Here is a 14,457-nt window from a genome sequence, read left to right as displayed (position 1 = left end):
TCTCAATTGTTCCTGGACTAAAGTCCCAAGCTCCCTAGGTCCTGGGTCACAAGCAGCTTAGTTTTCAGAAAAACCAGTCCCACTGGCTCAATCTCTTTTTATGCCTGAAACTATAAATCAGAGCGAGATGGCTTTGAAAAATCAATGTGATTCTCTCCCTCCCCACCCCCTCAGGTACCTTCAGGGTACCTAGTGCCCTTTGCTTTGTCTGGCCGGGGAAAATCCTAGTGGTGTCTGCTACAGCCCTTTGCTTAACCTCCCTCCTGACCTTCCGCAGGTGCTCCTGTAAGCACCTGCCATCACTGGTCTCCAGAACTCTGACAATTTCCTTTCAGATAAATGTTTTTGTTTTTTTTTTTTTAATTTTTTTTTTCAACGTTTTTTTTTTTTTAATTTATTTTTGGGACAGAGAGAGACAGAGCATGAACGGGGGAGGGGCAGAGAGAGAGGGAGACACAGAATCGGAAACAGGCTCCAGGCTCCGAGCCATCAGCCCAGAGCCTGACGCGGGGCTCGAACTCACGGACCGTGAGATCGTGACCTGGCTGAAGTCAGACACTTAACCGACTGCGCCACCCAGGCACCCCTCAGATAAATGTTTTAAATCAGCACAGGTACTCTGCCTAAAGACATTATAACCTGAACAAACAATGGAACACTAGGCAGTATAATACCATCACTGAGGCTTTGGTTGCCAATCACCCCCCTCCTTCCCCATCCTCTTCAAAACAACACAACTCACAGGGGATTACCTGTGAGTCCTATGGGAGGCAAGTTGGACTTTGTGGACTGCAACTTAAATACTTTTTTATTTATCTTTTTAAGCAATCTCTACACCCAGGGTGGGACTCAAACCCACAACCTCAAGATCAAGAGTCGCACGTTCCACTGACCAAGCCAGCCAGGCACACCTTAAATTTGTATCTCCAGGGTGCTGCTCTGCTTGAGAGGTTAGCAAGCTGTCTGGATGCCTGAATAAGGGACCTGGACACAGGTTGTAAAAAGCATTACTTCCACAGCTCATTTGTATAATGTTTGACAAATTACAAAGATACTTGGATTTGTATTTAGTCCTTATGACTATCCTACAAGGTAGGTAATGTTATCTTCATTTTACAGTTGGGAGAGCTGAGGTTCAGAAAGGCAAAGACGTTGAGAGTGGTGTCCTCCATCCAGAAAATCGTGGGACTAAGTGCTAATTAAAATGTTTGCAAGGCCCACATTGAGTCTGTATTTGCATCTTGAGTCTACAAGGCGACCGAGCCATGGAGCATGGCATCAAGCTACATACAGATGAGGGGCACCTGGCTGGCCCAAAGATGGGTTGGGCTGGTGGAGTGTGCGACCCTTAATCTCGGGGTTATGAGTTCTAGCCCCACATTAGAGGTAGAGATTACCTAAAAAAAAAAAAAAAAAAGATAAAGTACTAAGCAGCAAGATGCTGCTTATTGGTTTTGGGGTCCCTTGACAACTTGGCTGTACCATCCACCCAAATTTGGCTGCCTTCTTACAGGAAGGGTATTTACCTCACATGGCGGGCTGCCCACCATGTCTGTCTCCTGTGCATTTGCTCATGTAGTTTCACCACAGGGAGTTTTTTCTTCTTTCCCCCATCTATCCACAGCTTACATATATCTGTTAAGGCCCAGCTCCTAAAATCTGTCTTTAAATTCTGTTTTCTTCCATTCAGAATTCTTAGAGCTCAGGACATAGCCCTCAGATAGTCAAAATGTGGTACAGTTTGCTGTTGTTGGCCCTGGTAGTGCTATTACCACCTTGTCCCATCTCTCCAGCTCATTTGTAAGCTCCCTGAGGGCAGGGATAGTGTTACCTGTATTTGTTTTTCCCATAAGGCCCAGCACAGTGACTGGCCTATGGCAGTACTTGAGGGGAACAACAAGTATTTGTGGATGAAAGTCTAGGAAAAATTGACTTAGACTGATGTGGATAGAATTATGCTACATTAATAAAAAGATGTATATGTATGGGTGGACTTTCTGGGAATGAGGGTTTAACCCAGAAGACTTGTGAAATGCTCTTCCACAACTGGCAGCCTTTTAGAAGACGAAAGGGGCGCCTGGGTGGCTTGGTCAGTTAAGCGTCTGACTTCGGCTCAGGTCATGATCTCGTGGTTCGTGGGTTCGACCCCATGTCAGGCTCTGTGTTCACAGCTTGGAGTCTAGAGCCTGCTTCAGATTCTGTGTCTCCTTCTCTCTCTGCCCCTCCCTGCTCATGCTATGTCTCTGTCTCAAAAATAAATAAAACATTAAAAAACAGTTTAGGAGAGGAGAGACCCTGCCCAGTCTCTCTAGAGAGGGTTAGATGCAGCAGGGCACAAAGGCCCAGCTCTGAGCAGAGGCCCAGAGCAGAGAGATGCTTTCCAAGATGCATGGCAGGCCTCATCTCTGGCCCCTCAGAGCAGAGCACACACAGCTCATGCTCTCAGCCAGTGAGGAGGCCTTGTGGGCCAGAAATCATGGGGGGTCACAGGGGCCAGCTGGTAAAGGAGCAGAGACAAGATTGCAGTGGTTAAGAGGAGAATGAGGGCAGAGAAGACCTTACCTGGCACAAGCAGCTCAAGCCCCAGGGTCCTTTGCTGGTTTCTCACAGCGGCCCAGACCAGCAGCCTGGCACTATGCCTTGATCAGAGGGAGGTAGAAGAATGGCCTGGCTCTCGCAGAAGACCCCACTTTCCAAGTCTGACGGGAGCGTGGCTTCAGCTTCCGTCTGTTCTGAGCTCGTCCCTGTAGGCGTCTGGAGGGAACACACAGATGGGTTGGGCTGATGGGACTGGCTGAGTTAGGGGGAGGGAAGCCTGTGGTGCGTGCAGTCCCCCTCCTGGGGGAGGCCCTGCCGCCACCACCATCATCTTCAGTATGCATATTTTCAGCTTCAGCCACGTGAAAGGCACTGGACCTTTTTCCCCATCCGCCCCTTTGGCCACATTTGACCACTGGTGGTAGTCTTCCACTTTAAAAGCCCTCCTCCTAGGGCACCTGGGTGGTTCAGTGGGTTAAGTGTCTGACTTTGACTTGGGTCATGATCTATCAGTCTCGTGAGTGAGTTTGAGCCCTGCTCAGGCTCTGCTGACAGCTTAGAGCCTGGAGCCTGCTTCAGATTCTGTGTACCCGCCCTCCTCTGCCTCTTCCCTGTTCACACTCTGTCTTGCTCTGTCTTGCTCTGTCTCTCAAAAATAAAGAAATGTTTAAAAAAAAACAAAAATCTCCTCTTGGGGTGCCTGGCTGGCTCAGTTGGTAAAGTATGCTACTGTTGCTCTCAGGGTTGTGAGTCTGACCCCCGGCGCTAGGCATAGAGTTTACTTTAAAAAAAAAAAAAAGGCCTCCTTCCTTGGCACTGGCCACTATCTGCACAATTCTAGTCCTTCCACGGCCTGCCTCTGTGGTGGTTACATCTCCACCTTCTTCTTTCTCTAGAACATCAAGGCTGTGTTTTGTTTTACATTATTTTATTTAGTTTTTGAACAGGTGATATACGCCATAGTTAAACACTCAAAAGGAACAAAAAGGGCACACGATGAAAAGTACACTTCCTACACCTGTCTTGCCCCCACCCAACTGCCCTCCCCGGCAGCAATCAGTAACATCCTGGTTTGTCATTTGTTGGGTCACAGACCCCTTTGGCAATCTATGAAATCTATGCACACTATTCTCAAGTGCATGACTGCATGGGCACATGAATTGTCCCACTTCACAAGAATCACAGCCCCTAAAGCCCATGTGTGATTTGAGGCAAGGATCCCAGCCAGTATTGTATCCTCTCCCTTTGTACCTCCCTTAGCATGATTTGTGGGGCCTGGGGCAAAATTAAAATGCAGGGCTCCTCGCTCAAAGATTTTCAAGGCCGCAATAGCAACACATTCTACTGAGCACGGGGTGCCGTGTGACTGCTGCTCATCCTTTCCTCTGGCTCCTCTGCTGCCATCTTTTTTTTAATAAAACGTTTTTAAAAATTTTTAAATAATGTATTTATGTTATTTATTTTTGAGAGAGAGAGAGCATGAGCAGGGGAAGGGCAGAGAGACAGAGGAAGACACAGAATCTGAAGCAGGTTCCAGGCTCTGAGCTGTCAGCACAGAGCCCGACGCGGGGCTGGAAGCAGTGAACCACAAGATCATGACCTGAGTGGAAGGAAGTGGGACACTTAACCAACCGAGCCACCCAGGCGCCCCTCTACTACCATCTTTATGGGAATTATTCTCATTTTTGTATCTTTTGCCCTAACTTGTTCTGAATTTCAGACCCAGATCTTTGGAGAGCTGCCGAAACCCCATATGGATATTCTTCTAGCATCGCAAACTCAAGAGTCTCCAAAATGGATCCATTTACCCATGTCCTCCTCTGCCCTCTAACTCCCAGTTCCTCACCCACCACCTAAGACTCCCGCCTATACCCAGTCATCGCAGTCCTGACTCATACCTGTAGTGCCTCTCCTTTCCCACTGCCTTCTCCCTATGGTCGGCACTTCATTACCTTCCAATATGTAAAGTTGATTGCCCGCTAAACTCAGCTTCTCAGGCCTTATCTTTGCTGCCCCAGTCCATGCACCTCTCCCAGCCTCCTCTGCCCAAGGACCATCCTGCTCATGTCACTTCCATACCCAAAGACCTGTGGTGACTCACTGCCTGCAGGCTTGGGCACAAACTCCTTTGCCTGCTATTTAAGGTACTTAAAAGTAGGGTTCCAAACCTTCTACTCTGTGCTCATCTCTTACCCCCTCCCCTTAATGTCCCTAAGGTTTCAACCCAGCCATCTGTCTTTTAATGGGCCCAGTGTGTTTTTATGCATTTTACATTTTGAAGTGGCTCTGTTCACGGTCCCTAGAGTTTCCTGGCCTATTCCCCCATAGCCGTGTAACTTCTCTGGCCTTTTCACCACAGCCACTGCCCATGGCCCCGGCCATCATGTTGCTTACATTTCTTCTAGTGACCTTCTTCTTCTTCCCCTCATCCTTACTGGAGCGGGAACCTCCGATACAAAGCTGGATAAAATTAAGTATCAAGCAGACATGAGTGGGATCCCTGCTCTGTTGCTTACTAACCTCAGGCAAGTTACTTAAACTGTTTCTTCTACAGTATAAGAAGTAGTAATACCTTATATGGTCCTTAAAGAATTAACAGAGAAAAATTAATAAAGTCCTTAGGATAATGTCATTATTCATATTACCATCTCATAACCACTGATGCTGAACTGGTCCCCTTGGCTCCTTCCCACCAGCTACAAGGACTCGGGAGACATCTCATCCCTCCTCCATCAAGCTCTGGGAACCTGAGTGGGATGGAGTGGAGGCCTGGCCCTCAGGTACTCAGGGAGCTATACTGCATGTCTGGGGTGAGGGGAGCTGCTGCCTCTGCTCTCTTTGTTCAAACTCGTGGCTCAGGCAGCAGAAGACGTGGGCGTCCCCAGGGGGAGACACTGACAGCTTCAGTTCTCACACGGGCTCTGCAGGTGACAGTTGGGAGGGTGGAGGCCTGCCAGGGGAGGTGCAGGCCGTCCCCATCATGCCCCAGCTGATGGGCCTCTCTGGTGGATGTGGGCCCCACCTTAAACCAGCCCAGGACAAAGCTCTGTATAGCTCTAGGTGCTAAATGTAGCCTCCAGCTTACTCTGCAGAATAAGGTGGTGTAAGGAGATGAGGTCTAGAGTCTATGGACCTGGTCCCATTGTTTCATTAAGTCACTAAATTACTTCTAGTATTTCCTTGCTCCTCTCCAGGGTTGTCTGCTCATTTACAAAGCGACAAGTTGGACCCAGCGATCTCTAAGGGCCTGTGGCTCCTTGTTACAGACTACAACCAAGACTGAGTCAGTTCTGAAGCCTCTGTAGAGGTAGGTTTAGGTTCTTTGCTCCTCTGGGCCTAAGTTTTGTCTCTAACAGTTTCCATCTACATCTATCCCTTCTGCAGGGCTTTTGAGAACAGAGTCAAAATGAGCAAATGTAGTAGAAAAGTTCTTTATTGAAAAGGGAAGGGTGGCTCTTTTGCTGGGGCCTCCTGGGCCCAGGGTGCTGCCTGCTCAGCTCTTAACAATGGCATCTGAAGGCAAGAGTCTGTCCAAACCTTACCTTAAAAGGGAAGTGCCATGATGTAGTGGTAAATCACAGAATCGATTCTGAAAAATGGCACTTCCAGGCCTTTGCCTTTAAGAACTTCTTAAAGGCAAAGTGGACAAGTGCAGCAGATAAGAGCCAGCACGTTTTGGGAAAAGTCTCAACGAAGCGTCTCCAGTGTTTTTACCTTTAAGGATGTCTTAAAGATGAGGCGTGTTCGCGCAGAGAACTGTAAAGGGGTCTACCAAGCACTTTTCCAGTTCTCACTTTTAGGGTCTCTTTACAGGAGAGGTGGTCAAGCGCGACTTAATAAAAGTCAAAGTAGCTCACGGAACTATATCCCCTCCTGCCCGCCAGAAGCCGCCTCGCTCGCCGACCGCAGCGTGCCCGCCCGCAGGTCTGCGTCCTCGCCTTCTAGGCGCTCTTGGGCGGGGAGGTAGCCAGGGCACGCGCGTGGTGGCAGGGCTGGGGGCGACGCCAACCAGGGGCTGGGGGCAGGGGGCCCGCCCCCCGCGGCCACACCCGCGCGCCCTCGGACTTTTTGGTTTCCTAGACGGTCTTCACAAAGGAAGCCGGACGGGGGCGGGGCGGGGTGAAGGGGTGAGCTGAGGGCGCGGTGACCATGACGACCGCGGTGGCCATGACGACCGCGGCTCAGAGCACGGAGAGGTCGTGACACGACCTGGAGCGCTGCTTGAAGAACTTGGCGTTGCGCGGCACCAGGTTGGCAAGGAAGCGCTTGGCCTTCTTGGTGAGGCTCTCGCGGCGCGCGGGCGGCGCGGGGCCGTCGGGGCTGCCCCACTCGGGCCGCGGGCCCCCGGCACGGCTCCGGCCCCGCCGCAGCCGGATCTGGCGCACCGCGCCCTCGAAGAGCTCCCGCGTGTTGTGGTGCAGCGCCGCCGACGTCTCGATGTGCTTGCAGCTCAGTGTCCCTGCCAGGTGGCGGCCCTCTGCAGGAAGGGACAGGTTGAAGAGCCCGCGGGCTACACTGGGCCCGGGGCGGGGCCAGGCAAGGGTGGGCCTGGGGAGATGCCCGCTGTGCAGTACAAAGGGGTCCTAGCAGGTGAATCTCTTGCAACTGAGAACAGGCAGGGATCAGGTGGAGGGTCTTGGTGGTGCCGAGGGAAGGAGATAAAGGGGCCTTGGCGAAGAGGTGAGGAGTGAAGAGAAGGGGTTCTCCGGCGCTAGACATGGGTATTGGGAGTCTGCCCTTAGCCTGTCCTGGAAGGGTAGAAGGGCCTTGTGGAGAAGAGGTCACTTGGAATCTCCCCTGAGATTGCAAGTGTTAATTAGGTCCAGGATACTCACCCTCCAGTGAGACCTCCCGCGAGCGGGCTAGGTCGCTCTTGTTTCCAACGAGGATGACAGGGAGGTCGTGGTGGGGCCTCTCAGCCCGGAGCCGAAGTAGGGTCTCTGGAACTTTGGAGAAGCTTCGTCGGTCGGTGACTGAGAAGACGATGAGAAAGGCATCCCCGGTCTGAAGGCAGTGGTCCCGCAGCCACCCCCCTGCGTCCCCCTGCATGTGGGCAGAGAGTGGTGGGATGTCAGGGCTGGAGGCATGGGAGAACCTGTTCCCCACCTACATCTCAAGGATGAGGAATCTGGATGTGAGGGAGAAGCCACCTGCTTAGGACAGCAGAGTTAGTTAATGGCATAATCTCCATCCCTAGAGTGTGTTGTGGAGGAGAAAGTAATTTGTAATGTGAGCCCCGCATGGGAGAATTGGGGAGATAGGGTCGTAGGCTAGGGTAGCCCATCCTACTTTCATATGCTTAAGCTCTTAACTTAAAAATGAATGCTCTTCAGCTGTATGTAATCTGGCCTCTCATTTCTATGTGGTAACCATTTTTGTCCAAATATTCATAAATCCTCACTTATTTCCCTTCCCTGATATTCCAGAGCCCTGAGCTCTTGTCCTGTCAGGTAAGACTCTTCCAGGCTGAAACACATATGGATGGGGTCAATTTCAGGGTGTGTAGCCTGGCTTGCAGCTTCAGGGTTTGTCAAATTCAGATCCTAACTTTCCTCAGGGTCAGAAGATCCTGGAAAGACAGCGGCTCTCAGTGCCATGGTATGCACATTGATGTGGGCCTTTGCTCTCTGGATGACACATATGAAAGGTCATACGTCCAGTACATATTAAAACCAGGGCCTACAGAGCCACCCGCCTTCAGCCAGACTTTGCCCCTCCCCAGCTCTCCTAGGTTTCATTGCCTGCTTACAGCCGTGTCTTAGTTCTTACCTGTTCCCAGATGTCATAAACAATTAGAGTCACTTCCTCCTTATCCACCATGATGCGTCTTTCATAGGTATCCTCTGCTGGGAAATAAGGACAGGGAATAGAGCCCATCAGGAGGCTCCCCAGCACTCATGAGACCTGGTAACCAGGGAAGCCTCAGATCCCAGCACCAGGGACCCCCTCCAGGGAGGTTGCCACAGAAAGCATTGAAGTAACTTCTCTTAGGTTTTGGCCTCTGGGGGCTGCTCATGCCTCTTGCATCCCTGACTAGGGGTCCGCAGGTGCCTTTGACCCTTTCAGGGTTTCCCCTCCAAATACCTGGGTTCTCTGGCTCATGAGCACTATCTCCCTGGAGACCGCCGAAAGTGCCTGCTAGGGTGCTCTTGCCCACGCCGCTCTCCCCTACCAGCATGACCTTGAAGATGCCATCTTGTTCGGTGGGGGCTGCCTCCCCCGAGCCCAAGGAGTCAGAGGAGCCAGAGGATGAGGCTTGAGGTGGCCAGTCAAGTTCATCTATAGCTTGGGCACGCCGCAGCTGGTGCTTGTAGGGAACAGGCATACTGCCTCTTCGTCTGGGTGCCCCTGGGGCCGGTGGTGGCCCACCCCGGTCCAACCCTGCCAACAGCTTCTCTGGCTTCTTCAGCAGTGTGGCATCTGTTTCTGAGGCGGGGGGTAGGCAAAGAGAAGGAAGCTATGAGTGAAGGTATGCCTGGCCATCTGCAGAGGGCTCAATCCTGGCTGCTCTGGCTTCAGAGGCCCAGCTGATGACCATGCCCCAGAAGGAGCTGAGAATCTTTGGTCTGACTTCTTACACTGAATTCCCTCAGAAGCCTGAACTGGTGGGGCTCTGAGGAGCTAAGCTGAAGGCTTAGCCAGTGTGGTTCCAGCCACAACCTGTTTAAAACATGCCCCATGCAGGGGAGGCACCTGTGCGCAGGCTTGCACACCCACTCCCTCTTCACACTGACACACAGGCACACCCCCAGACTAGGCCTCTGGCCCTGAGGGCTGCCCCTGTTTCCACCAAGAGGCCCTGCCTTCCACTGCTTCCGCACTGGTTGTCCCCACACTGGGGAGGGGCACAGGGGATGAGAAGCTGAAGCTGCTGCCCAGGTTCTGGGGGGTGGGTACTGGTAGAGTCAAAAACTTTGTGGGGAGCCTATGCCGAGGGAAGGGCCTTTGCTCATTACGATGTGTGCATTGGGTCCCCCTCCACGGTGTGTGAGAATTGCCGCCTCTTTGCTTCTTCAAATGGCCCTCTAAGTGAGCACTCCTGGTGCATGGCTGTGTGTGAGAACCCTTCTGCATCTCTGACCTTCCCGTGAGTTCCAGAGAATCTTGTGTTCATGGTGAGGTAGAGGGAGGGAGGGAGAGAGGGAGAGAGCGGGAGCATGAGCGAGAGGGAGAGTGACAATGCATGGGTCAGGGTAACTGGAGGAAGAACGACAGACACAACAAAGGGGGATGGAGAGAGGCTGGAAATAGCCCAGGATCAATACTTGGCTGGCAGCCAGGGCCTCCTCGAGCCAGTGAAACCCTTACAACAGGTCCCCAGGGTAGCCCCCAGCCTGTGATTCCCAGGCTTGTGGGCTGCCCCTTTCCTTTCCCCCATCCCTCCTGCCCATCCCAGCCTCATGGGAATGAGGCTGACCTAGGGGCTAAGCACCAGTTTCCCCAGCGAAGCCCCGGAGTGATGGGGGGTGGGGGTGTTTAGGCAGCACTCCGCAGCCCCCAGCCCAGCCCAGCCTCAGTCCTGGTGTGAGCGGGAGGCTTCTCCACTTCCCGAGTTGCTGTTTGGGTTCAAGCTCCGTCGGCCGCCAGTTCTGACCTCCCCACCAGAGCTTCAGCTCCCACCCCCCGTGGTTTCTGCTGGAAACCTGCCCAGCTCAGCCCTCACCTGGTATGGGCGTCCCGGGGGGGGAGGCCTGGTGGCTGCCGGAGGGGCAGAGTGCTGTGGTTTCTGTGTCTGTGTCCATGTCCGTGTCGAGGTCCGTGTGCATCCGCGTGCGTGTGCAGCCCAGCCGCTTGCAGTCCCCGCTCCCTCACTCAGCAGCACTGTCAGCTTTTCCCTTAAATACCACCCCCATTCCCCCCCCAACACCTGGGGAAGTTGTCCCGCCCCCTGATGAGGTCACACATGCTAATGAGCAGTGATGTCAGCGGGATTCCCTCCTTTCTGCCGCCCGCCCCCCCCCCCTTCCTTTGTGTGGCTTCCCTCTGGGAGCACACACACTGCGGAGTCTGGCTAAGACCTGAACAGACTGGAGTCAGAGGAGCAAAAGAGACAGGCATTCAGAGAAGTGGGCTGAGGGGTCAGTGGGTAAGGGAGTGGAGGATGGCCGGAGGCAAGGACCCAGGGACTGGGAGTCCAGGAACCAGGACTGTGCGTCATTTGTGTACTCTCAGCCTCCCAGCCCAGTGTCCAGGTCAGAGTGGCTGCTCAGTGGCTAAATGGAGGGTCTGGAGGCAGAAACCAAGAGACACCGGTCACCCTGGCACCAAGCTTCCCCATCACCCTCTCCTTTCCCATACCACCCTTCTGGGTTAAGACACACCAGAGTAGCCACTTCCCAGCTGGGCCCCTAGGCAGATGGGGGCGCTAAGGAAGGGGAGATGGCTGCCTTGTTTGGGCAGCTTCATTCTGTCACTACGTTTAGGTGGATGCGAACCATGTGGGCTCCCCTTCTCTCCCTCCCTGCCAGGCCCACCAACCTGGTGTTAGTACACAGAGCTTAGCCCTCTAGAAGTTCCCAGTCCCAAGTGTCAGCCCCCTCTCCACACTCTCCAGGGCACCACCAGGCCTCCTGGACTACACGATGATGTCTGCGTCTTTGTGGGAAGCCAGCATGGCACCTCTCCTTTACTGCTCCTTTTCTGCCAGCTTCCTTTTCCCTGAGTGCCAGATCCTTTTTCGTGTGGAAAGGCCCTTTCCCTTCAGATCAGTTCTTATCTTTCTTCCCGACGCTGCAAGCACCCAAACATACCTTCTGATTTTCTGGCTCCTCCTCACCCCATGTTTGCCAGGTGCTGTGTGAAGCAGCTTCCTGCATTATCTCCTGTCATTCTCATGACCTGAAGGCTTAGAGTGGTAGGGGGGTAGCCTGTCCCCAAATCAATCATCAGCTGGAAAATGGGGACACCAGGATTCCCACCCTGGTTCTTCCAATGCCAAAGACTGTTTTTCATCTGCCTTGCTGCCTTCTTTGTCTTAAATATTCCAACTGTCTTCTATTATTTGGAACAGTCTGTATTGTAATCTTCAGGGGACTCCTCCAATGGAAGAGACAAATAGTAATCATGGACTAATGTGCAGTAACACTTCACTGACCGGAGATCTACTACGGGGCAACGTTTGGGGTCTAGGGGGATCAGAAGGGACCCCTGAGCAACTACAGTACTTACATACTTTACTCATTGGATAGACTCTCCAGGCTTCAATCACAGCTTCCCTTGTCCTTATTTACAATTTCAGTATGTGTCTATGTGTTCCTATACTCATTACAGGAAATTACAGAACATTAGAGTAGCAAGTGACCCCTGATCACCCAGTAGCAAGGGCAACAACACCACAAAACACTTTAAAGGTGTCATAAGCATTTAAAAAGTCGTCTAAGAGCATTTTGGCAAAAAGGCGAACAGCTTCCCTGACACTGTTACAGCTTCTGAAAACATTGTTATAGAGAAGCCATTGGTTTCTATGAATGATCCTCAGCCATCTGGAAAAATGTGTGTTCTATTGCAGATGTGCTGAAGACGGTTTAGAATGATTTCCTTACAAAATGAGTTTTAAAAGTTTTATATTGTAAAGGGGTGAGGTGAGCTTCATATATCTGGAAAACCCACTTAGGTGGTTGGATTAATTTCTATGATACCATATGAGTGAGACGGGGGCTGCAGACCCCAGGAAGGATTATTGACCATTACCATTGACTGTGCTTTGGGTCACAGGAGCCAGCTGGGTTTCACCTTGAACCACTATCTCTCTTGTCCCACTAGTAAGAAGTGGAGGAGGGAATAACCTGAGAAATGTTGGCTCTCCTCCACGGGAGAGTCTGTGGAATAGTGGGGCAAGGGTGAAATTTGGAACTGAACCAATCCAGGTTTAAATCTGCCTCTGTGTAGAGACTGGGCTAGTCTCCTAATTCCTATGAAACTGCTTCCAAACCTGTGAATTGGGATTATGATGCCCATGGCACAGCCTTGTTTTGAGGGCTCACTACACATGAAAAAGGATCTGGCACTCAGCAGGTTGCCCAACTATCTGGTGCTCCCACAACCTCAGGCAGTGTGGCTAGGGGTCCCTCTCCCCTTCCAGCAGGGTCTGGAGCTTGGTTCAGTCCCAGATTCTTAAGGACTCAATGCTAGTATGTGCTGTTATTTCAGATTCCCAGCCTGATCTCCATCTCATGCTGAGACACCTCCCTCCTCTGCACTGAGAGCTTTGACAGGAGTCCCACGCCCCAGTACTGGGCACTTTGGATAGTGTTGTCTCTGTCCTGATAGGATGTGAGGTGGCTTTGTTTCTTTTTCCATAGGGCTTGGTGCAAATAAACTTGAGTGACTGCTCCCCAGTTCCCCACCCTCTCCCCACCTCTCCTGGGTGGGACCTTCTGAGTTTCCCATGTTGCCTGTACAAGGCTAAGTCCCCTCTTCCCACCAACCTGGGGCTTCTCTGTGGCTGACAAAAGTAGCATTACCCTTTGCACCTTCTAGAGCATACACCCAGCACCTAGAGAAACTTATTTCAGGCTCAGGACACACAGCCCTTCCCAGTGAACTCTACCCTCAGGTCTTCCCTCTGGCTTCCTGAAGCATTCCACCCTGAGGAGCATTCTTTTACCATGTCTTTGTCCACAAATTACAAATAACACCAGGAGGTCAAAGGTCTGGAGCAGGACAAGTGATGAGGCTGTCAGCTGAAGGAGAGGAGCAAGGGAGAGGGTGCAGACCAGGAGATGGAGAGGTGTGGAAGGAAAATCAGCATTCCCTGCTTCCCTGGGCCTTTCACTAGGGGAACCCAGGGACTGTTAGCACTAGGGAAGGAAGACCCAAAGGGAGAAGGGTATGCAAGGATGGGGATCTCTGAAGTCCCTTCCCCAATCTCTGGAGAGGGTCTGGAGTCAAAGGAATCTGGGTCTTTCCCAAGATCCCTCAATCCAGGACTATACCATATTCACTCTCTGCCACTTCCCTAGGCTCTTGCTCACTGAGAGGAGGAAACATGCGGTTGGTGCTGGGTGTGCGGATGTGGGCACAGACACAGACAGGCTGTAATTACCAGGGCCCTTCCGCCAGAGGCTGGGGCTAGACCAGGCTGGCCAGGAAGGGTGAGGGCGAGCCTGAGGAGAGTCTGCTTCTGTTCGGGAATGCCTCAGCTCCATGCCACCCCCATAGACGCCTTCTGTATCCCTTGTCCCAGTTTTCGTTTCAAACTCTGGGACGGCTTCTGTCACCTCACTTACCAGAGGCTGGGCTCCAACATTTCTCCAGGTTATTCCCTCCTCCATCACCCACTCTAGCTCTTCAGCTCTGGCCACTGCTTACACTCCTGCCTCTTTTCTTAGGAGGTCTGGGGTTCAGCCTGCAGCCCTAGCCCTCACATCTGCTTAGTTTTATCCTGTGGATTCTCACTGTTCCTAGAATCCATAACTCTATTCCACCTATGGACCACATTCTTTAGAGTCTAGTTTGGGCCCTCTTCTAGGCAGACCTTTTTGGATTTGGTCAAAGTGATGCCAGCATCTTCACACCCCAGATGTTTATGATTTTTTTCTTTCAACTTATTTTTGCCTGCTTTGAGGCATCCTGGCCAAGAGTTCACCTATCTTGCACAGGACAGACTGTAACTGCTTGGTGGGGGTGGAGGGTAGAGGCCAGGAGTTAAGAGGCCAGGAGGGTAGAGGTAGAGGTAGAGGTAGAGGCCAGGAGTTAAGGCTCCTGCGTTCCCCTAGGGACATTCTGCTTCTATGATCTGTGCTCTGGGAGTACTCCATGAATGGGAACATTCCCACTACAGCGCCCAGCTGGCTCACTAGACTTCTGGACTGGTGGTGAGTAAAGAGGCTTGGTGCTGACCCCTGGTGTCAGTCACCGTAGGGCTGAGCCCCAGATAGTAGGTGCAAGTGGTGGAGAGGGTCAGTCCTTAGGGTTCCT

At 52.2% G+C, this 14,457-nt stretch overlaps 1 protein-coding gene across 1 annotated transcript; it reads right to left on the bottom strand.

Moving 5' to 3' along the window:
- Positions 1 to 5,955: 5,955 nt before the first annotated feature.
- On the bottom strand, positions 5,956 to 14,065 carry REM2 (RRAD and GEM like GTPase 2). Its single transcript, XM_019429463.2, has 5 exons — positions 10,202 to 14,065; positions 8,623 to 8,964; positions 8,308 to 8,381; positions 7,374 to 7,581; positions 5,956 to 7,015 (listed from the first exon to the last, which is right to left on the bottom strand). Exons 1-5 carry the CDS (start codon positions 10,302 to 10,304, stop codon positions 6,720 to 6,722), a joined length of 1,023 nt encoding a protein of 340 aa, XP_019285008.1. The 5' UTR covers positions 10,305 to 14,065; the 3' UTR covers positions 5,956 to 6,719.
- Positions 14,066 to 14,457: the final 392 nt, after the last annotated feature.

This window comes from Panthera pardus, unplaced genomic scaffold, assembly GCF_024362965.1.
Source record: "Panthera pardus isolate Hobbes unplaced genomic scaffold, ASM2436296v1 HiC_scaffold_24, whole genome shotgun sequence".
Taxonomy (NCBI): Eukaryota; Metazoa; Chordata; class Mammalia; order Carnivora; family Felidae; genus Panthera; species Panthera pardus.
The sequence above is the reverse complement of the archived record's forward strand: the minus strand, read 5'-3'. Positions and strand labels throughout refer to the sequence as shown.